Source organism: Chroicocephalus ridibundus, chromosome 1, assembly GCF_963924245.1.
Source record: "Chroicocephalus ridibundus chromosome 1, bChrRid1.1, whole genome shotgun sequence".
Classification (NCBI taxonomy): Eukaryota; Metazoa; Chordata; class Aves; order Charadriiformes; family Laridae; genus Chroicocephalus; species Chroicocephalus ridibundus.
In genome coordinates, this window is record NC_086284.1 from 151218819 (window position 1) to 151241974 (window position 23156).

Below are 23156 nucleotides of genomic sequence, written 5' to 3' on the forward strand. Positions count from 1 at the left end.
TCCTTTTAAGAATTATAATTAAACATCTGATTGTCTTCATGTCCCTTCCTATGGGTAAACATAACAGAACATTGGTGTGGCATCTTTACCAGGTGCAACTCCTACAAAGAAAGCTGCTGGTTTTCATAGCAGCTGCAGTTCCCAAATTGATTTAAATTGTCTCTCTGTTTAGAAGGTACCGTATTATTATAGTCTTTTCTGTACAGATTCAGATCAAATATGTATCCTGTGTGCTGTTTAAATACATTATATACCCCCCAAAAATTGCAAAAAGAACTCACACAATATGAAATGCCAGCATTAATCTATTCAAAAGCCCTCCTAATTCGCCTCCACTGGGTGTATACTCAGTGATACATTTCTTAATTATATGATGCAAACCATTATTTTCCCCTTGGAACCCAGCCTTTTCCATCAAGCCTTGCCCTGAAGGACTTTGCCATTGTTGCAGATAATCCACCTAACCGGCACGTTCCACCCAACAACATGTTCCTGAAGTCATTAAAACTAATTAATGCTATAAGTAACCAGCAAAACACACCTACTGGCAGAGATCACTGCTTCAGGACCGGCTTTTTTAGTCCCTGCAAAAGTGAGCTCTGGCTGACAGGCACCACTGAGGAGCAGTGCAGCTGCAAAATACCTAAATCAAGGTCAAAACTCAGCCCCACCATCTTCAAAGCCAACCCGTCTGCTTGCTCACACACCTTTCCTGTCCCAGCTGAGCTGAGACAGCACAGTGGGACCCTCTCCCTTATTTCTGCCCCTTTTATGAGCTGCACAAGTGTGTGTATGCACAAGACTGGTAGCTCGCGCAGGGAAAAATCTCCACGCAGCAAGAGCTCCTGGACCCAAGCAAGAATCCCACAGTGAGAAAAATACCATGTACACATGCTTGCACTCACCAATATGAAGTAAAGAAAAGTTAGAAACCCGATAAGCTATGAAGCTGTAGAACTAAAAGTGCTACTAGCTTTTGACACGTGCCTTCAGAGAACCAATTTTCAGCACATTTCTGCAGTCTGTCTAAACTTGGTTATACAAGGAAAATAGTTCTATGCTGTTTCATTTAAGGTAGAAATAAGCATAAGATACAATGAAGAGGGGACATTGCCCATGTCCTGCTGCAAGACTGCTGGAGCACGCACCCACAGACAGACTTTTCACATTTTCAAACTCTTCAACCTGGCCATTCAGGTCTTCATAATAACCAAGGGGACAAAGAATTAGTCTTTTTTCATCAACGAAGAAATGGACAACTTCGGACACATTTGAGTATTTACCTATTTTGAAGGGTCAGTGAATAAAAAACGAAACATGTCCTTTCGAAATACCTAGTAATTGTTTTTCCAACAGAAAGAAGAACTAATATATTGTTAGAGAAATAAGGAGCTTTAAGCCCAACACCACTAGACAAAACCTTTTAGCTGTAGGTGAATCGTGGAAAGCAAAGCTTTTATTTGATACCTGGATCATGGAATTTCTGTGAATTGAGAATACTCCAGCCCACTCTGCTTCTATCACAAATACATTCCGGGTTTTGGCAATTTATATTTCTTAAAGATAAAAAGAGAAAAACCAAAAAACTTTTATCCTAAGAAGCTATGCTGCAATTATTTTTTGTTATTTACTCCATTTATAGGCTATTGAGTATCTTACAGTCTATCATTAGCAATTGGTGGAAATTTTTCCTATGCATAAACAAAGTAAGCCTTATGGCAATTAGTGCTATCTTTAGAAACATATGAAAAATATTTTTTATACTCATGCCAGAAAGTGTGACCTCTTTTTTATGATACAATTATCGTGATTATTGAATATTAACATTACAGTCAACTCATGTAAGCATGCAACTTTATCAACAAAAATACATGAATGCATCGCAATACATACAATTCAACCTCAGACCACAGAATCCTAGAATAACTGAGGTTGGATGCCACCTCAGCAGGTCATCCAGCTCAGCCTCCTGCAAAAGCAGGCTCAGCACTGAACGCAGACATGGTTGCCCACAGCTTTCTTCATCCAGGTCTTAAAAGTTTGCAAGGACAGTGTCCACAACCTCTCTGGGTAGCATTTTCAAGGTTTGATTGTCCTCAGGGTGATTTTTTTCCCCCTTTGTGTCAAGCTGGAAGTCTACAGCACCCAGAGATCTCCCTTCCAAGTACTGACTTTTAGGGTCTAACTTCACTGAGCTTCAAGGCCAGACAAGATCCAGTGTGTTTGGGGGTATGTGACCATGCACCATGATGTGGAATAACTCATAAATTTGGGTATCACGCCTGCACAGGGCCATGTTAATCTCTATACTCTTCCAAGTTTAGTACATGTATATTAAAACGAGCTAAAATGAAAGAAATCGCCTTATCTGCTCTGTACCCACCAACCACGGACTCACAGACCCCAGGTATTGTGCCTTTAGTCCATGACAAATACAGGGGATGAAAATGACAATTACATTCTAAAACACTGAGTGTATAGGTTAATCCTGCTGTACAATAGACTAGGTAGTCTAGAAATAAAAAAGAAACCACCTTTCTGCATTTCAGTGATTGTTACAGTCATTGCAGAAAAACCTTAGAGGGAGATGTAGGACCTTGGTTTTAAAGACGGTGCTTAACTGTAAATGTTGTTGTCTGAGACCAAACACACCAAACAGAAAGACTTTCAGTAAATGTAATTAAAATTCAGTCACTGAAACCCTATTGTAAACAAGTGTTTCCGACACTTTTTTCAGATATTCCCAATTCCTTGCATTGGATTTACAAAGCTTTTCAGAGTTCAAGTACTAAACTAGGCAAACACAGGATTTGAAGGTTGTCCACCCCACTTCTTTTTGGAAACACTCACTCAGCCACTGCTATTGTCCTAAATAGCAGAGGGAAAGCATTTCTGGTTATGATCTGGCTACAGAACTCCAATGCTCTTCTGCTACAGTCTCAGCAGTTTGAAACACAACACCAACAGACTACAAAGAAGCCATTAACGGTCTGGGTTTTTTTTTTATTTTTTTTTTCCTATTTTTCCTATGCATTAAATGAAAATATCCAAAGGGCTTTGGTAAGGCTCCTATCTAGAAATTTCTTTCCTGTGCCAGGAGCTAGCTGCTATCACATTTCAAAGCCTTACGCTGCACACAGCATGCTATGATTCTTTTTCAGTCAATTTGGGGATCATACGTAACAGCTATTTGTGGTTGATGTAGCCATTAATAAATATTTCTAGAAGTCCGCATCCCATCTCCTTACCTGGCACACAAGTGGAAAGACACCTGGAGGGGGTTATATGCCTTAACAGGCAAAGGGATTAATTCCAAAAAATTAATTTCACCTAGGAGGAAGGCTAACTGTCTTTAGTCCCTTTGTAAGCAGTGATCAGAAGATGCTGCTGTTAAGAGTTATATAAACCAGAAGTCACCCTCTGCAGGTGTCCTGAATTACCTGGACAACTCCTTCATTTTCTCCACTGACAACAGAGCAGCACTGAAAAAGATGAGTCTCCGTTCCTAAAATAAAAGCCTTCCAAAATCATGAACCTACGTGCCTAGTTTTGGGTTTGGTTTAGGTTTACTGTGGAGAGCTATTGCAATGCTTCTTTCTTCTTTTTATTTTGAGGTATCCATTTTGTTAAAATATTAAGGTTTTTTTTCAAGCTGAATTATACATGGAAAGCAAGATTTAATGAACAGCCACACTACCATTGTTAGCTTTGCTCTCCAAAGTTTTGATCACTTAATACAACTTCCCAATTAGTCATGTGAAAAGTGAACAAAATCAGGAACACTCTTAAAAACATAGGATGAGTGTTCAACACTTGGCACAAATCAAAGAAAGGAGGGATAAATTTGCACCCCATTAGGGAAACTTCCATGCATAAACACTGCTATCTTAAGAGCTCAGTATCTTTCTTCCATAGCGTTAGTCTAACAGTGTTTTCACAGTTCAAAGCTGCACCTACACCAGATTTCTATAATTATCATTCAGGAGCAGCTCGCAAGCAATTAGTTTCTTTAAATTTCTTGGTACCGTCAGTAACCAGTAACTTAATCAGTGTTTTAACACGGTAGAAGGGCTGTAAAGAGTAGACTGCTTTCCCTCTTGGAAGGAAAACATTTTCACATTGGATTATTTTCAGAGGTTATTTTTAGTTTGGCTGGATAGTTAGCAGAGTTTTGGTGCTTACGAGATTAACATAAATCAGGGAAGAAGGTGGCTTAATGATGCAGATGGCACAAGGCCAAGGAATGCACACACTGCCTGCCTTAAAAAAAAACATAAAAATGCATTGCTCTCACCATGGCATCCCCAGAAAACCTAACAGGGAAAATATCTTTGTTTCATTTGAAGTTCAGCCTAGGAATTTGGATTTCTAAATACAGACTGCTAGTTTGTGCCTTTTAAGAGGTGCCACCCTGAAGCCCACATGAAATAGCTGCGTGCATCTGGAGTTGGTTGTTTTACTAAAAGGCTTGTGGTTGCCAGAGCAGTAATAGTGGGGTTTAGCACTGAGGACAATAGTGGACCTCCTTAAAACCAAGCTGTCTCCCCCATTCAGGCTCAAAAGAAGGAGCAATCAAGCCCTCCGTGTAGCTGCAGGTGATGATGGTGACTGCCTCAGATCTTGTAATAAAGCCAGGCAGATCGTAGTTCACAATTACAGTGGTTTCCATTGGAATAGAGTTAATTTTCTTTCTAGTGGCTGCTGTGTTTCAGATTTGGTATGAAGGGAATGTCAATAATGCATATTGTTTTACTTGTTGATAGGTGATGTTTATATTATTCAAGGACTTTTTTCAGCTTCACGTAGAAGCTGAGAAGGAGCCTAGAGACAGAACAACAGAATGGCCAATGAAATATTCCATGCCGTAGATGCCATGCTCTGTACATAAATGGGGGGTGCCCAGGGGGTGGGAATCCACAGTCACTGCTTGGGACAGGCTGGGCAATCAGTTCACTGCATGGTGAGAGTGGCTTGTGTTGTATTACTTTATCCTGTATATTCTTTTATCATTATTATTATTATTATTATTATTGCTATTTTCCTTTTCTGTTATTGTTCTATTAAACCACCTTAACCCACGAGTTTGGGTGGTTTTCCCCTTCCTTTCCCCTCCCTTTCTCCCTCTTCTCCCTGCTCTTCTTGGGGGGAAGGAGGAGAACTGCGCGAGTGGCTGCGTGGTCCTAGCTGCTGGCTGGGGTTAAACCACGACAAGTGGCTGGTTTATCTTAATTTTATTTGTTTTGTTTTGATTGTAAAAGCTGGAGGAAGACAAAACCAGGAGTTAAGGGAGACAAAGAGACAGAGTTTGTTGTGAGAAAACCTCTGAGGACTGACACACATGAAGCTTTCCAGAATGATTCTGTTGTGGTCAGGAAAACAAACCATTGTCCACTGCATAGATCAAAACTGTGTACCAGGTGGTACCAGAAATATATGTCAGTTTTATAGGTTTCTCATCTTCAGTAAAAACAAGAATGAAAGTCACAAACCTGCCTGCTAAAGCAGGTATGTAGAATACGCATGCCAGATTTTGAACTCCTCGAGAAAAGTCCTGCGCCTCCAGCCGCAGGGCAGTCACTTCTTGGGAAATATACTTTACAGGGATGGACCTTGAGACCTAAACCTTCAAGACTTCAGTTGGAAATAGGACTTATTTGACCAATAGTAAATGGCTCCATCTGAGCTACTCAACTAAAATCACTTTACAGTTAATGGGGAAAAAAAAAAATAAGAGCGCGCTAGACTCAATGCATCTCACCAAAATAGGTCTCTTTGACAGTCAGAGGAGGTAGGATGCCCATGACCAGTCTCCAGCTAGATGAGAAGGGTTGCATGAAGCAATTTATATCAGCAGTAAGTTGTTAGGTTGTGTTGAAACACTGGACCCTCCAAGATGCCTTCAGAGAGAGATGAGATGAACTGCCTGTTAGAGGTAACCCCACAGGTTGCAGAAAGTTAGATCAGTAGCTTAGACTAGATGTGTACTAAATGGCTAAAGATAGATGAAATAACCTGCCTACGCCCAGGATGGAGACACTAGCTACAGACACGGTCCACAGCTAAGGAAACTTTTCCCCATGTTCCAGAAATTGATTTGCTGCATGTGATCATGTTGTATTCGGGCTGGACTCTCAGCCTGTGGTCTGACTGAATCATGAGAGGGAACAATATAGAGTAACTTGTAATTTTAAATACAACGGAAAACTTATTCCAATATACTTATATGGCTAACAGAAAATGCAAAGCGTCATAGACACACACCTATATCATATGCAGGATGGATGGTATGGGCTACCTCAATTTAGCTGCTCGCTTGGAAACTTCTAACATGGAACCAGTATTTACAAAATACTGCATCGCTGTTCTCTGAACATCAAACTTGTATGAGATATATCAGATTAAGTATCTGCTAATTAAGTTACTCAAAAGGTGAATACTGATTCGAATAAAGTAATTTTAGACAAGAGTTGGTGTTTTCAAAGCAACGCGCAACTCTGCGTGCCTCATTTTCAGAAAATGTGCCTATGAATTCTTCATGAATATCATGACCTCTTAAAGTCTTCCCAAACAGATGTCAAAAAACATGAAACATGACTATCTTCTAACATCTCTTACCAAAACTTTTAGGTAAGCAAATGAAGAACTCTTATGTTAGTACAAATATTTAAAACCACTTATGCTGTATTCATTGGAGTTACTTTACTGAACAGAGATACACGGCCATTCTCTACTTTGTGCATTATACTTTCAAATATGTTGACATCTCCTTGCTTTGTTGCAATGAGCTGTTGTTTTGGTGTTTCCGTCTGGATATGGAACAAGACAGAAATCTTTCTTTCTTTGCTACAAGGACTTCAGGTTATTTCTGTCTTTAAACAGATGTAAACAGAAATCACCTTGACTGTCGAAAAAGTACTGATCTTTGTGTTAGAAATAAATTTAACCAACACCAGCCAAAATATTGTAAAATTCTTATAACTAAGCTATTTCACTTGATGTATTCTTTCTTTGTGCCCATTTGCTGCGCACCTGTGTGCATGAAATGGCTGAACTACAATCTTGTGTGACGTTAGAGAAAATGTGCTATTTCATTCCTAAGGCAGAAAACTCAAGTAATGAATGAAAAAAACCCCACAACGTACCATTTTACAGGGTGTTCTTTAGTCATGGAAGGATATTGCAGCTATGTTGATTGCCCTGATTTATGAGTTTCCTGCAGGGTTTTTTTTCTGGATAAAGCCGAAGCGAAAAAGAAATTAAACTAATTTCAAGTATTAGCTGTAAGTATTTAAAAATGAAACATTTATTTTTTTAATATTTTGTCTGACTGGAGCCCAAAACATGTAATGGATTTTTTAAAGGTATTATTATTATGGATGATACCATACTAATTAAAGGTGTACTACAGGCATTAGTGGATAGTGTTCCTTAAGGAGTACTCTTAATTGTATTCCTGCTATCCCACTATCAGTGGATACCGAAATAATGAGCAGCTTAAATAAACTAGCTACTGCTTGGTTAGTTAATCTCCATAATAATGTTACACTGTTTTCCATGGGATTTGTGTTTATACGAAGATGGGAAGCCTGGGTAAAGAACTAGAAACTTAATCTTAGGTATTTCTTTCTGCTGGTTTAATTGCTACTGTCTTATTGAATCCTTCAAGCTTTGCCTTTAGTTGAACAAGGAGTCCATGGGAATTTAATGCGTGTTTAAAAGATCTCTGAAATTATGGCATTACTAGTTGCTTTTTAAAATAAGTCCTTTCAGAGTTTCTCTACCTCACAGCATAATATTCTGAGAAATTTGCTTTTGTAACATCTGTTTGTTAACATTGCCTTCGATTTTGTTGGAGGGTATCTCTGACCGCTTCCCTCATTCTGTCCTAACAAACTTTTATGTTGGTTTATTAATCACTCATTTACAAGGCCTAAAGGTCTTTGTTGTCTGAAACTTTTACCAGAAACTAGTTCACAGAAACTTCGATAAGTAATATGATAACAGTAATAAGTATACAAAAGCTAGGCTGATTAGCATTAATGATTTCCAGACGAGGACAGATTATCCACTACCGCCATCACTTCGTGTTCTACAGTCACAGAACAGCATAGAAATGCTCAGCGTCTGTTGCCAGCTCCAACTAACTCCTATAATGCTGAAAAAGCTCATTTCCTTCACCAGCTGTGCCCTGAAGAGAGAAGAGCCCGAGGCTGCTTGAATTCCTTCATTGCCTCATACCTAAAGAATTCAGGGACAGTTCCAAAAAAGCATTAAGATGACACTAACACATCACAGGAGTCAAGTATCTAAATAGTTGGTGAGGTTTTTTTCCTCCAGATTTTGTCCCCAAGTGTTGTGGAGAAAAGTGGCAATATAAATCCCAGAGTATCGTTCTCCAAAACAGCACCAACGAGAAGGAATACACATGTGCACTTCAAGGCAAAATTACATAGTTCAAGGACACACTGGAGGACAGAAGAAATCATTCAGCCCCCAACCTGGGGTACGTGAATCAGATGTGAGTTCACAAGACTCATGGACAGCAAATCATCCAGTCCTTGACTGAAAAATGTACTTCATACTTTTCCTTCAAGGAGTTTACAAGATGTGTCACCATCCCATTCATGTGAATTGCCCAGAGGCCATTCCGGTTGCAGAGCGTTTGGATGCACAATAGTTGGTTCCCTGCCACAAGATGCTCATAGCCCTGGGAGACAACTGATGGGTGTGGATAGGTGGAGAAGGAGAAAGATTGGAAAAATATTACTTAGCATGATAGGCAGTGGTCATGACATATTTGCAGACAAACATTTTGTCAAATTGGTTTTAGGGGTTACGGCAAGGGGGAATTTTAAGGGCTAGATTTAAAGGGGGATAATGAGCTCTTTCTATGAGCTCCTCCCAGGCACAGCAGACAGGACAGGGGAAAGCACAGAAGCACACTTCTGGAGAATTTATAAACATTAATGGATTTTATAAACAAAATTGCTGTCTCTCACTCACAGGAAGAGAAATCAGTGAGAAACCCTGGAAAGGATAAAAGTCTGTTTCACTTCAAAAAAAATCTCATTTTCTGTTAATGCAGTGATCTGGCGAACCTAAAATGAAGCACTTCAGTTCTGAACAGCTTAGACAGAAAAGTCAAGACATTTACTCTCATGGTGACAACGTCTCCACTTTTCACCCTTTTACCTTTACCTATCTTTAGCCAGCGCTATGCATAGAATGACAAATTGAATTTGTCCTTTTGTTGAAGAGTTCTGAATCCAGCCCTCTCCAAACTCACAAGACCGCACCCTATCCATAAATATGATACTGTTTTGAGGCAAGATGCTATCATTTTCTCGCACCGATGTTTTTCTAAATGTAACAAAATGTGCTTTGTGGCAGGGACCGCTACATTTGTCTTCATCCTAGCCAGGGGGCTGCAGGGTTAGCCCTTTCGGCTGTGTCTACGGATGCTCTCTGACAGCATTATGTATCCCCATCCTGCTACCTGGCTGTGCCCAGTATCTGCACAGGACCTTGCTGTACATGTTATCAGGCCATTTTAGGAAGGACACAGGCTGATGTGTCTATTTGATGTTGGCCACGGTCACATTCCCACAAAGCAGTGTATTGTCATGCACTGCAAGGACAGGCAGGCGCGGGATATGCTAAGGAATAGCCCACACTCAAAATCTATCTTGCAGTGTGTCCCTGAGATCACTTAAACCCTGTGATTGAGAATGGACTAGCATCTGAAGGGCTTGCGTAGGAAGCAAGTCTGGATTTGATCAGGCATGGACAAAGATTCCTACTTAAAATCCATGACGGCTCACCTCTCTCCTTGATACAAATACAGAACTGTTCTATACAACATGAAACAGCCCCAGTGAAAGAAGTGGGATATAAACTCACACATACATATGTACTGTGGTCACCAAGACGCTCTCCTGTGAAACAAATCCCCTGTCAAATACACTGCTTGACTTCAAAATGGGAGATAAAAGCATGGGCTCCTGCCTCTCCAGGCATGCCATGACAGCTGGCGTTACAGTGTGTTGAAAGCAGATGTTCCTCAGCCTCACCTCTGTGAACAGGCCTGTATCTCCTACATCCTAAGTCTAAATATCCTCCAAAATCCTAGAAGTCATTCAGTTTCTTGAAGACATTAACAATGGCAGCAATTTCCCCTTCCCATTCTCTTGATTAAACAGAAGGAAGGAGGTAGAAAAAAGATGAGGGACTTAAAACTCCAGATGTTGTCGACACCAATATCTGGTTCCACCAGAGAATTTGAACACTGAGGCAATGATGAATTACAGTGGGGTCCCTCTGGCAATCCAGATTGCAATCATAACCCTTATTCATTGAGGAAGAATAAGGGCTAGCATTCACTAACATGAATAGCAAATGAATTTATGACAATTTCCACTGGTCCTTTTAAAGAACGTGAATACATCTGTAAGAAATTAAGATGACACATCAGTGTAACTCATTCATTAATATTGCACATTTGTTGCAAAATTTGTCGACACTGTTACCAGTGGGTTTTAATTCTATAACTGTACTTTATTAAAACCGTAACACAAATCTCTCTAGCAGGAGAGTACTAGCTAGTTTGCAGACTATTATGTAGGTGATTTAATTATTAGTCCAAACTTACTTTCGTGTAGAAACTGAACTTCTTCATTTCTAAACCAAGTAGGTATTTAATCATTATAAATATGTACGAGAGAGTTACAGGCACCCTGCTTTCTTTAGGGTTATACAACAATTAATTTTACATTAGCAAAAATCTATTAAAGGATCTCTCTGTGATCTGAGCAAGTGTGGAGGGAGAAATAACAATACCAGAAAAGCAAACACTAAACAAAGAGCAAAACTGTAATAACATACCAAACTGTGATGGAGTCAGTGCCATCACTGCCGTATTCCTGTGAGTGCGGAGTCACAGCTTGACCATTCTTAAGGGCAGACTGCCAGGATACAACCTAGTCAATGCTACAGGTGAGAAGAAACAAAGATTAGCAGAATTTATGCATTTTAACTTGGGCACTACTGAGAGTATCCATTACCCATGTGTTATAAAACATGAGCTTATACTTTGCTACCCTGTTTAGGGATATTTCCTACTGAGCTGTGCCTCTCAGCTTTGCACATGTATCGCGATTAAACGTACCTGATAAAAATCTCGCTACTGCAAGAAACCCAAGTTGTGTATTTACGTGCCTCCGTGCAAATGTGCCAAATGCCTACCGAGACAGAAGGCCTGCATTAGGACACAGCACAGAGGCATTTGCATGTGTGAGATCCCCAAGATGCTGTGAAGAGCATCCCATGTCCATCTCCACTGCTCTGTTTTGGCACCTCGTGAAGCCAAATGGAACAAAATGTTGAAGCCCACGTTCTGCAGGCGACTCCACAGCCCACCTTCAAGTGATACTAATGGGGAAGCTGTAGCTTCCTTGGCCACTCCATTATGCCTGTCCATGTAAGGTTAAACACAAACAAATGTTTGCAGGATTGTGGTCTAATTTACTGCATTAGAAATAAGCACTTATTAAGTAATACAGTCTGCATCTTAAAAATACGTATTTGATTTTTCTACTATACAGTGAGGAAAAAGTAGAGAGAAAGAGACATTATAAATCCTTAGCGTATGCTTAAGAGAACCCATGATTATAAACTCAGTGTTTCATGACCCACAAGGGAAAATATGAGAAGATGCAATATTAATTTAGAACAGTAATTCTTCATATTGACTACAAACCAAACTAACAACAAAGTTCATCCATAATTTAATGACAAAGTTGCAATTTTTCTCATGGTGCTAGATTAGCATAATTGAACAGATTTATGTACATTGCCGAGAGCCAACACAAAAACATTTGGAAGATACTCTGTGAAAATGAAGAAAACAAACCGAATGTTTCCCCATAAACCTTTAGTAATAGCCACAAATATTTGTGTTAACATGCTATTTATTTATTTGGTAGTTTTTCTACTGATTATCAAGTATCACCTCAGCTCTTGGGAGAGTGCTGGAAGGAAAGGTGAAAAAGTAAACCAAGTCACTGATGGGTTGCTGTTTGAGACAAGGATCCAGCTCTGAGCAGGTGTGCGCTGCTCTAGAGCAATCCCCACTGCAGGTCTGGGCTGCTCTTCTACAGCAGCAGCAAAGACAGTGGTCATGAGCTCAATAACCCCTTCCTTACGGCAGGAATCATACCAGAGGAGCCTGTTTCTTCGTCCATGTCACCAATGGCGTGATCTGCCCTACAGATTGTATATGCTTGGACTCAGTTGCACAGAGGTGCTCAGAAGATGAAACGCTGCTCATTTCCATAGGATTCAGGGACTCCTAAATGACCTTATGAAATCGGGTCTCTGTCATCTTTTCCTCTCTCATGAGTCTCATCAAACCCCAAACCCGAAATCTTGTTTTGAAAGATGTTGAAACCTGCAAAATTTTCCTCTATAATGAGATTTCCAGCTTTGGGGAAAAAAAAACAAACGACCGCACCTTCAGCATTCCTTTCCTGTTCATGCATCTTCTTTGTGTGTTAGCTGCCAGGCCTGCAGTGTCACACCAGTCCTCTCTCCCACCTTACAGGAAGCAAATGCCATTGGCGTTCACAACAGAGACACCTCCTGAAAATGTACCATAAGCATCCAGAATTAAAGTGATAAGCCAGTAGAAGTGTTTGATGATAAACAGGTAGCACCTCCAAACCAGACAGAAAGAACACTATGGACTTCAGTGACACTCAGGTCTCTTATTAAGCCAGTAAAGTATTATTTAGTGGTACTTAAAATTGTGAGCCTTTCTAAAATACTTCTGTCAACTGTAACTGCTTGGATGCAGCTCTGTTAATCAATCCTGAAACAGCATTTTGCTTTGACTTAAAAGCCTGTGGCTTCATCTGCATTTGAAGTTGTTCGCATTCCTATTTCATTATCTGCTCCTCAGCCATTAGGGTTTCTGGTGAACAGGGGCAGTCTGACGCTCAGACTGGAGACACTGCCTGCCTGCAGGCATTTACCAGACCACAAATGAACCAAAATTCTTGCTCTGGACCATTGGTGAGCATCTTCCTAAGCAAAAAGGGAAGCAACCGGGTGTGGACAACAGGGGAGCTAAGCCAGCTATAGCCCTTGCATCCAGAGGTGCAGGCCCACGTTACAGATCCTAGCATAACTACACAGCCATGGACCTGCAGCTGCAGTTTCCATGTTCACAGCGTGGCTGGGCCCAGCTCTTCATCAGCCACACATCCGCAGTGCCCGGGCTCACCAAGGGAGAGGAGGTTGTCTGCTCTGCCCTATTACAAGGCTCAGTGTTGCCCCTGGAAGACACAGGTAAACCCACTGATGACTGTGGGTAGAGACACACTTCACTGCTTTGACACCATAGAAAAGGAGCCTACAGCAAGGAATGAGTTTCCCTCAGCTCCACTCCAGCCAATAATTCCCATAAGCCAGCTACCCTTTTGTGCTGGGACTGCTCCTTTTCCTGGTAAAAAAAGACTAACATTTTTAAATATACTAAAGTGCTATTTTCAGAAATTAGTTAAGGCTGTGAAACACTCTGACTCACCAAAGATGCAAGGGACAAGAGGGAGGAGTCTAAGACACGTGGCTCTGGTGGGGTGGGAAAGGGGATGCGCCTGACTTCTGCTGGATCAGGCTGCATTTGGCCTGACAGCACACAGACCATCTGGGATCAGACCCCATGTACCTTCAGCTTTGCTTCCCTTCTCCCAAGTTTCCATAAGACGGAAGGGCAGAAAAGGAACCTGCCCCATCAGTCACATCATGGTCTTCACAGGGGAAAACCTTAATCTCATTACCCGTGCCAGGATAATATCCACGAGCACATTTTGGGACCAGCACAAGTAGCAAAGCCACTGAGAAAATACACTATGTCAACCACAACTACCAACAAACCATTGCTTATGGCAAAGCAAGGTGGTCCTTGGTCTACAGGACTAAAACCTAAGGCTTTCAAACCCCATTTTGGGTAGGAAACCCCACCTAACCCATCAACATTATGTATGGGAAGCACAGTGAGTACAGAGAAAACAAACAGCAGCTGAAGTGGTCCTGGACCAGTCCTGTGGGCCTCAACCGTCTGAAACCTTTGCTTGTGTCCATGATTGGTGTTTACCAAATTCTTATGGCCTGGCACCAGTAAGAGACTTCAGCGCAAGCAGACTGCACAGCCACTAGGATTTTTAATGACCAATAAATTATCTGCTGCTTTGGAAAAGCCAGTTATCGTATTTAATTTGACAGCCCCATGCAGGGTGAATTCCATAGACACAAAACAAATGTCAGGCCTCGAGACTAACACACATTTCCCCAGATGCAAAATAGACACTCACCAGTTGCTCTCTTAGGAGGATGGAAAAAGCTAATCCCTCTAAATTATGTAAACCAAACAGAGAATGAAGGCTTAAAGCCTCAGCATTTATTTTTAACAAGTAAAGCATAAACCACACTACTGCTTTCACATCTGCCTTCTAATTTTATTTTTTTTTTTTTGCCTTTGAATGATAGGCAGTACAACTATTTTAAGATCTGCTCCTGAGTGCCTGCAGCTGGCACAGCTTGGGGGGAACAGGAGGCGCTCATTTCTCCTTAGGACTGCCATCCTGCCCCTTAAATGCTTATTGTGCTCTTATAGAGAGGCTTGGATCATGGAAGATCTTTTCCAATCCAACTTTTATTTAATTTCACATCAAGAAAGACAGCGAAGGGAAAGCTTTTTCTTTTACTCGTCTTATATCTCATTCAGATCTGGGCTGGAACAGAAACAGAGGAGGAACATCCACTGAACTTTCCAGCTCTGGTTCACATCTGTTACTAATGTATCTTTACATTACTGGATAGTTTAATAAACAAGGAAGTAAGAGTTGTCCGGAGAATTTGGTCCTGTCATTTCAGAACTTGATCCCTGGCTCTGACACAAGCCTCTCGGATGGACTGATGTAATTACACGGTTCGTTTTCCCCATTTGCAAATTGAAATAACAATGCTTTCCTTTGCCATAAGCCGTGTTGGGATGCAGGGAGGAAGAGTGCTGTGTAAAAAGTAGTTGGTGCTACTGGGAAGCGGTCTGATGAGGCAGTGACCTTGCTGTCGCTTTGCTGTTATGCTTGTCCAAACTGGGAGAGACTATCGGGCTCTGCCTGGAATTACTCAGGTCGATACTGCTGAGCAGCGCTAAGCAGATAATAGGGAGGGAAAGAGAGTACTTGAGATGTTAAATTAAACTGTAGAGCATACCTGGCCGGGCCCGCTAGCGAGCACTTAGTCAAAATTTATGCCTGTGAACAACAGCCACTGTCCCACGTAATTAAAGGGCTGCGTATACACCGTAAAACACGCCGAATTACAGGGCTGCGCTCCGTCCCCTCGGGGACCGCGCCGGGCACCGGCTTAGGCTTGCAAGGAACCGCCAGCCAGGGGACGCCGCCACCTCGCCCGCCCTCCCTGTCCCGCCTGCCGACCCCCGCTCGCCGGGCTCAGCGGGTCCGCACCGGCACCGCACCGGCGCTGCGCCGAGCGGCCGGCAGGGGGCGCCGCAGTGCCGCGGCGGCGGCGGGCGCTGCGGGAGCGGGGCCGGGCGGGCGGCGGGGAAAGCGGGGGGGGGGCGGCCCCTCCGCATTGTGCGGCCGCGCCGCTGCCGCCGGCGGGAGCGCCCGGGGCCCGGCCGCCCCTCCCTCGGCTGAGCGCCGCCGAGCAGCCCCCGGCACCGCCGAGCGCGGCCCCCTCCGCGCCCCTCGCCAGGGAGGTGAGCGCAGGGGCGGGCGGCGCGGGGCTGTGCGCGCCCGCGGGGCTTCTCCTCCGCGGGTGAGGGGAGAAGGGAGGAGCGGGGGGTGGGTGGGGGAAAAAGCGCGGGGAGGAGCGTGAGTGGGAAGATGCGGCGCGGGGGATGCGGTGCCCGCTGCGTGCGGGGCCGCGGGCGCGGAGCCGGGCGCGCCGGTGCCCGCAGCTGCGGGAGCCGCCCGGCACCGAGCGGACGGTACCTGCCGGGACCCGACCGGGGAAGCAGAGCCACGGGACAGGCGGTGATGAGTCAATATCCACATGGAAATGTAAAATATACCCGCCGGCGAGGGGCGGGCGGGGGCGCGGAGCGGTGCCGGTGCGGGGCAGGGGCGCGCAGCCCCACGCGGCGCTGGGTTGGGGACCGGCAGGAGACCGGGAGCTTTCGTGGGAGGGAAATACCGGTGTCCCCCTCCCGCCCACCCCGCTGCGTGATACAGCTCCTGGAACACTTTGCGCTTCTAACTGTTCATGCAAAGTGAGCGTGGTCTGATATTTACTCTTTGGCAAAAGGCATCAGGAGCATAAAGGCGTGAGAGATGAATTGGGATCCTTCTTTATGTAAGGTGTCTTTACTCTTTCTTTTTACAAGCTTTTTTTTTTTTTTTTTTTTTTTTTTTACATAGGCAAAAGCCTTAGGCTTTTATTTCAAGAAACGTATTTGAAACGCATTGTGGTGTAGAGCAGGTAATATTAGCACAGAGAGCTTCCTACACCACTGTTAGAATTTACGGCTAAAGTGGACACTTCAGCACAGCAGCAAACATTCTTAACGGGTTGCATTCGCAAGTTCTACCCTCTTTTAAAGGGAGACTGAATTTTTGATATTTCAGCCAGGGCTGAGGATCAGCCTTGTCACAGCCATTGTTACAGTTGCCATTTCTTCGCCCGAGATCTTATAGCATTCTACGATGACAGGTACTGTTATATTTTTTACTGTCCAGGTTAGAGAAAGCAAGCAGATGAAGCGTTAGGTGACTTGCTCAAGGTCATGCAGCAAGGCTGTGAATATAGGTAATTCCCATGTGGTCTGTTAAAAGTATTACCAGAAATTCTGGCATCCTTTTTCTAACCCCATGCTCTGCCGAATGTTTATGTATGAACTGAGGCAGCTTACACAAGGAGCACTACAGAACTTCTGGGTACAGTTTTGTTTAGCAGAATGGGCAAAGTACAAGTGCTTAGAGTTTTTTAGGCAACTGCAGATGAGTAACTGAAACCTTTCTGGAACTGGCGGGCTTGAGGAAAGATCAGCTATCTGCAGGCACTGTTAGTGAGTGCTTGCGGCTTTTAAATACATGCTACAAAAACTAATTCATTGGCGTTGAGGCAAATACCGTAAATATAAGCAATTGCAGCTGAATAAGGAATCTTGTGAGGCAGGTACTTTGGGTCGTTAAGTACCTTTTGCAATATTACAGTGCCAGTGCGAAACAAACAGCGAGAGCTAGAAAGCTGAAGGTAGGTTTTGCACAAACAGTGCCAAATGTGTCAGTGGTGTTACTGCAATGTTTAAAGAGGGAATGTAGCATCAATTATCGTGACTATTTAAGAAAGAAAAAAGGGGGGGTTGAGGGAGAGCCCGGCTCCTTGCAGCTCCATCCTCGTGGTATTCTTCCCCAGGCTCTGCATTGACGTCACAATGACACGGTGAAGCCGAAGACAGGAGCTGGGAACAGTTCTTCTGCTTCACTTTTGATAATAGAGTGAATTTGTCACCACTCCGTCCCTTCCAGCATGGCTAAGAGCGCAGAAGTGAAGCTGGCAATCTTTGGTCGAGCTGGCGTGGGCAAGTCAGGTATGTTTGTTGTCTGATTTTTTTCTTCTGCTTGTCATCAGGTAACTTTTTGCTCCCTCTCTGCAGACAAACTCTTTGTACAAAAGGACAGTTGTGACCTTATTCTTGTCAGGGAGGTCAGGATCAGGCCAGGAGTTCTCTCTTCCTTGCTTTCCACGGTATTTTCTCCAGAATAAAAGTACTTCTATCGCTTTAAAAAAACCCAACCAACAACAAAATAAACTTCCCACCTCAACTCAGTCCCACTTCTCGTGAAGTGAGTGACAAGAATCCTCTTTTCCATTGGAACAGAATTAGTAATATTTAATTTGTCTCTTCATAGCTTGTGCTAGATGAAGGTATTTATATTATGCTCCCTTATTCCCTAAGATGAGATCCTCTGTTAAATACTGGATGGCTTCTGCAATAGCTGTCATTCTGGTTGATTTCAGTGGGAAATTTTAGATTCAGCAACTCAAAGAATTTTTATTTTCAGTGCTCTCTTGGATCTACATATTTACCAGGAAACCAAGAAAATATGATGTGTAAAGTTTGCATTTGGAGAGATCTTTTGCGAAGTAAACATAGTCTGCTGAGTTCATATGGTAGAAACACAAGGGGGAGGCATAAATGTTAAAAATCCATTTCTACAGAAATGCTCCATGTTCTACAGACAGCCTTGCCTTTGGTGAGACGAGGAGCGTAACGCAAGGGTTGCAGGCTCCCTCGGGTAGTTCGGTGGTGTTGCATTAACTTGACAGCTCCAGGGCCACTCTGACATTTCCTTGCACCACAGCGATGAGGAAATCAGGAGACTGAGTCTCATCATGCTCCTGTGCCAGTTTGGCAACTGTAAGATACTGTTTATTTTAGAGAAAACTGCACAAGAGAAGCCAGGAGGTAGGATGTACTGGTAAGAGCATTAGGCTAGACTCTCAGCTGCTGTCAACCAGCTCCAGTCCCCCGAAGTAACTTTTGGATTAGAAGTGCCAAGGTTCTGGCCCGTGAATGTATTATAGTTTTGCTAACTTCAGAACGGGTTGTTTATAAAAGCACATTTAGCCAGAAGGTATTTTACCAGAACACCATCAGTGAAGTAGCTCTGTCAGCCTTCAGGAAAAAAGGCGGATGTGAGGCAGAGGTTGTTAGAGATTATACAGAGACAATGCAGACTGAATTCCACCTTTTTGAATAAAATACCTGAGGGAATACTGATAATGTACTGGGATAAGTTTAAACTGTTCCTTCTCCCCTGCTGCGCTCACCCCACCCCTCTTTTGTATGTGTATTTCACTGTCCTGTCCAAGTTTTGTGAGTAACTTCAGTGGTTCTCCTTTATGGTTTGTCTTACGTTTGGTTGACTGATTCTGTGAGTGTCCAGTCTTTTGGCTGGATTCAAAAAAGTGCAAGAGGAAGTATTTGCAGGAAAACTGGAACAAAAAGACTCCCCTCACCCTGATATTCCTAATAATTTGAGAGCTTATATTTAAAAAATGCAAAACTACCAGTTAAGTGTTTAGTTAAAATGCCTCACCAGTATAGGATCAACAAGAGCCTTTTTTACCTGTTGTATCCTTTTTGTAGACTTCACTATGCTAGGATTTTATGGTAAAAATGTTTTCCTGTAGTCCTGCAACTGTGTGGGAGATCATTTTTAATGAAAAGCCAATACAAACACCCTAGTCCTTCGGAGTCCTCCTCCTCTCTCTCTTTTCTTTTTTACCCTTTGAGACGCGAGGAAATATTACATAAAAACATGACTAAGGTCCCCTCTTTCTGGTTGTGACCACGCGTGTGAATCTGTGTGGAAATGAAGGCACACATAAGTGGGCAGCACAACAAGGTGCATTTAAGGGGGTGGAGAGCCCACAGAGCGCTATCAGCCACCTCCACAGAGCGGCAGCTCTGCCGCCCAGGGTCTCCAGCTTGCTTATGAAAATCCTTCTTGTACGTTCCCATAAAAGGATCTCGTTTCAACAGCTTGGCCAACTCCAGAGAAATGAGCGTATGTGTGCGTGGGGTGGGGGGTGTCTGAAAATACCTATTTGCGACAGTCGCAACAACGGGAGCTGTGGAAGCGTTGCTACACCTTCGCTAAAAGCAGAGCTGGGCACAAAGTAGCCTCTGGTTATCTGGGTTTGGGAGATAAGTACTCTGCTAGATTAGCGTTGATAGTGTCTTTTTTTTTTTAGTGTAGCCACATAATTCCCTATTCCTGTGACCAGTTTGTAATACGTTGTTGAGACAGGATCCTGCGGCCATGGGTTGCTAGAGTAGGAGGCTTGGCCAGACAGCTGAAAGATAAGCCAGACTCTAGAAGCAAGAATGCAAGGCAGCACGCTGGAGCACGCTACATACGTGTGAGGAAAAGGAGACGTTGGGTGATAAATAAGGCCACTGTCATTGCCAGAAAGTCATGCCAAAATATGGTCACTGGCTTGCTTTCTTGGCTCATCTTCATTTGCTGAGGAAGAGCCAGGCATTAGGTTCTTAATCTGTAAGTGGCTTCACCACCTGACAGCATCTGTGAAGTTGCAGACACATATTGTAATGTCCTGGAGAGGCTCCTCTTCCAGTTCCTGACCAGGACTTTGGATCAGTGAGTCAAAGCAGCTATGAAGAAAGAAGTGTTGTGCTTTGGGACATGTGGAGAATTAAAACTGTCCCTCACGCACTATGAAAGTCAATAGAACTGTTACCATTATTGAGAGCTGAGGAACATCCTAATTTTGTCATTAATGCTAGACATCTGTTTAATAGTATTCCTTGTTCTACTAAGCAGTCCCTTCTGACTAATCCAAGACTCTCCCAAACACAAGGTGGGAAACCAAAACCCTATTCAGAAGTCAGAATAGTGATAGCATCTCAAAAAGAAAGTTAAAGCCAGGGAAAACAAAACTTTTCTCCACTTTCTTGCTGCTTATCAAGTTTCCACGGTTCAAAGGTTTAAAATACAAACAAGGGGGAACAGCAAGTCTGAGTGTCAGCTTTTTATCGTTCTCCTTCCTTGACTTGTCTCCTCCCTGCCTGCTGGAGAAATGGCCAGAGAATTGCTAATCAAATCATCTGCCACGGTGTTTGTTTTTTTTTTTTTTAATTAATGTATGCCTAAATGTTTGAAATAGAAAAGGAGGAGCAAACAAACTCAGGAAGGGGCATGTAAGAGTGTTCTATTAAAACACTTCAGGATTACACTGCGAGTAAATCACTAATCAGATCGGCTTTCTCCTGGGCAAGCTCACCAGGTACGAGCATCCCAACCTGCTCTTAGACTGGATGCTGCTCCATTCACCCAGTTCTTATTGTATAAAAGTTGCATAAACATTGCTTTAAAGTAGCTGGAAAAAAAAAAAAAAAACAACCCAGATGAAGAGCTCTGCCTGAGCCAAGGAGCACTTTGCTGCTGCTTCACTCGGGAAGGAGAGGAGTCGCTCTGTGGGTGGGAAGGGACATTGCTAAGCCCTGCTGTAGGTAACAGCGCTGCACCTCCTAATTTGGGCGAGAATCAAGCAGCACTGAAGGGGAGAGAGAGCTTTTAAAGTCTTTTTCTTTATGTCCAAGAAGAGCTCAGAAGGAGCGGGGAATTAAAATTGAAGTGAATTACTTAAACATTGCTGTTTAAATTGTTCTTCTGCTGAATCCTACAGCTTCATTCCTATGGTAACAAAAGTTAGAATTTCCTAAATAGCTCCTTTTAAACATACAGTAGTAACAATTAATAAAGACTTAAAGGCCTTGTTCTTCCGTGTCATCACAAGGTACAGTACGTGCCCAGAAAGCTAAAGAGGAGTGAAAATGTATGAACCGAGAGAAGGGCATGTACTGGATAGCACTGCACGGCTGATGCTTTTCCAACTCATAACTCAGTTGACTTTGAATGCTCAAAATACCTCTGCTTTAGGAACCTTTATATTTTGGCCAAAAAAGAGAGAATGTCCAGCTGCGGCATGTGCTATCCAACTTGCCTTTTTACTGACTGTGTGCCAGGCTGAATAGTCCAAGTTTCTGCGTTAGCGCGTATGGTGTGCCCGGCCACGGGCAGATGCAGTTCTCATCTGTCTGGCCGGGCCGTGCAGCTGCAGCCGTGGTATGTGACACGGAAATGCATGTGGTTTCTAATGGCGCTTAAGCGAGAGGGAAGATACTAAAGCTCCCACAGGCTCCCCCCAGGAGATATGTGTCTGCTTCTAGGCAGTTATGCGAATCAATTTTTTATGCAAGCAGGTACCTGAGACATGGGGCTGTTCTCACTTTTTGATCCAGCAATAGCTCAGAGGCTTGCATTTGGGCAACAGGGTGATCGATAAAGTGGCATCAGTAACTATCATCCTGCAAAGAGCCCGTCCCATCACAGAAACAAAGATCTCGCCAATCTCAGTCATTCTAGCATCACAGTTGAGAAAGTCCTGAGTAGACGTAGTTTTGTATCTGTTGGCTTATGCTTTTTTTCCCCATCTAACCCAGGATGGGGGAACATACTTGGGAGAAAAATATCTGGATTTGAAAAGTTCCTACAGAACAAATTCAAGCAACAGCAACAGCCAAGCCAGAGAGGCCTACAACAAATCTGTGTTTTGTTTTCATTATTTGGGGATATGTCTGAAATACACTACCAGGGATCACTTCCCAATTGCAAGGTCTGGGCGTGTGGGGAATAGAACTGATTTCAGTGCCACCATCCCCCTCTTCATAAAAACGTACAGGTTACTGGGAAAGCAGCCCATTTCAAAGTGATTTTCGACTTCACAAATCCCTGCTCATGTGCTTTCCCCCACCAGTTTTATTTCAGGGACTTTCTGGGAGGAAACAGGAGTTATTAAGGAGTGATTAGTCATCAGGCTCACAGCTCTGCTAGTGAGGCTGGGAAAGCTACCACAAAAGCTTCAAAGTCCGTGCTATACCAACTGATGTATCTAGGGAGGATTACTGTAATAAGGTGCCTCTGAAATCCAGAAATGCGAGTGGACAGAGACTGTGGATTTTCTGTTGGTTGGTTTTGTGTTTTGTTTTGGTTTGTTTTTTTTTTTCATTGGTGGAGTAGGTCAGTTGCTTTTGTTTCCTTTGTTCTTAAGAATGGCAATGACAACCAGATGCTTAAGTGATTATTCAGTGATCAAGTTTAACCCACTCTATTAATTGTCCCCTAGTATTTCGCTGGTAAAGTACTCATTAAACAATTTCTCTTTTTGCATTGTCTGGTTTTACACTTTTCAACTGGGTACAGATTCACTGAAGGTACTGTGCATGTATGTGTATACGTACTAGTGGAAATGTAACAGTAATTCGGTCACTCTGGGTGAGGTTTTGTGAGGATTTCTCCCCCAGTAAGCATGCAAATACGTCCCCCTGGAACAGGTGATATTGCTAGCATCCAGTTGCATTAAAGTGACCTTTCCGTGCTCCTGTCCAGTGGATGAAGCTGATGCCTATACAGATGGTGAGCCCTGGGTTCATGGATGAGTGAAATAAGTCACTGTCACCCATGAACGTGTGGCCCATGCGGACAAGGAGAGGGGCTGCTGTTGTAGTAGCCCCAACACATGCAGTTTTAGGGCCAGGCAGG

The 23156-nt window shown here is 43.2% G+C and overlaps 1 protein-coding gene across 3 annotated transcripts in view; it reads left to right on the top strand.

Moving 5' to 3' along the window:
- The first annotated feature begins 15625 nt into the window (after positions 1-15625).
- Positions 15626-23156, top strand: part of RERG (RAS like estrogen regulated growth inhibitor) — a 109975-nt gene continuing 102444 nt past the window's right edge. Inside the window, exons 1-2 of one of the 3 annotated variants that reach the window (XM_063358833.1) lie at positions 15626-15781; positions 17440-17614. In XM_063358833.1, coding sequence (XP_063214903.1) covers positions 17554-17614 — 61 coding nt within the window. In that variant the 5' untranslated portion in view covers positions 15626-15781; positions 17440-17553. Of the gene's footprint in view, positions 15782-15892; positions 16086-16358; positions 16378-17439; positions 17615-23156 lie in introns of those variants that run through there. The other 2 variants (XM_063358825.1, XM_063358842.1) reach the window with 2 other exon arrangements.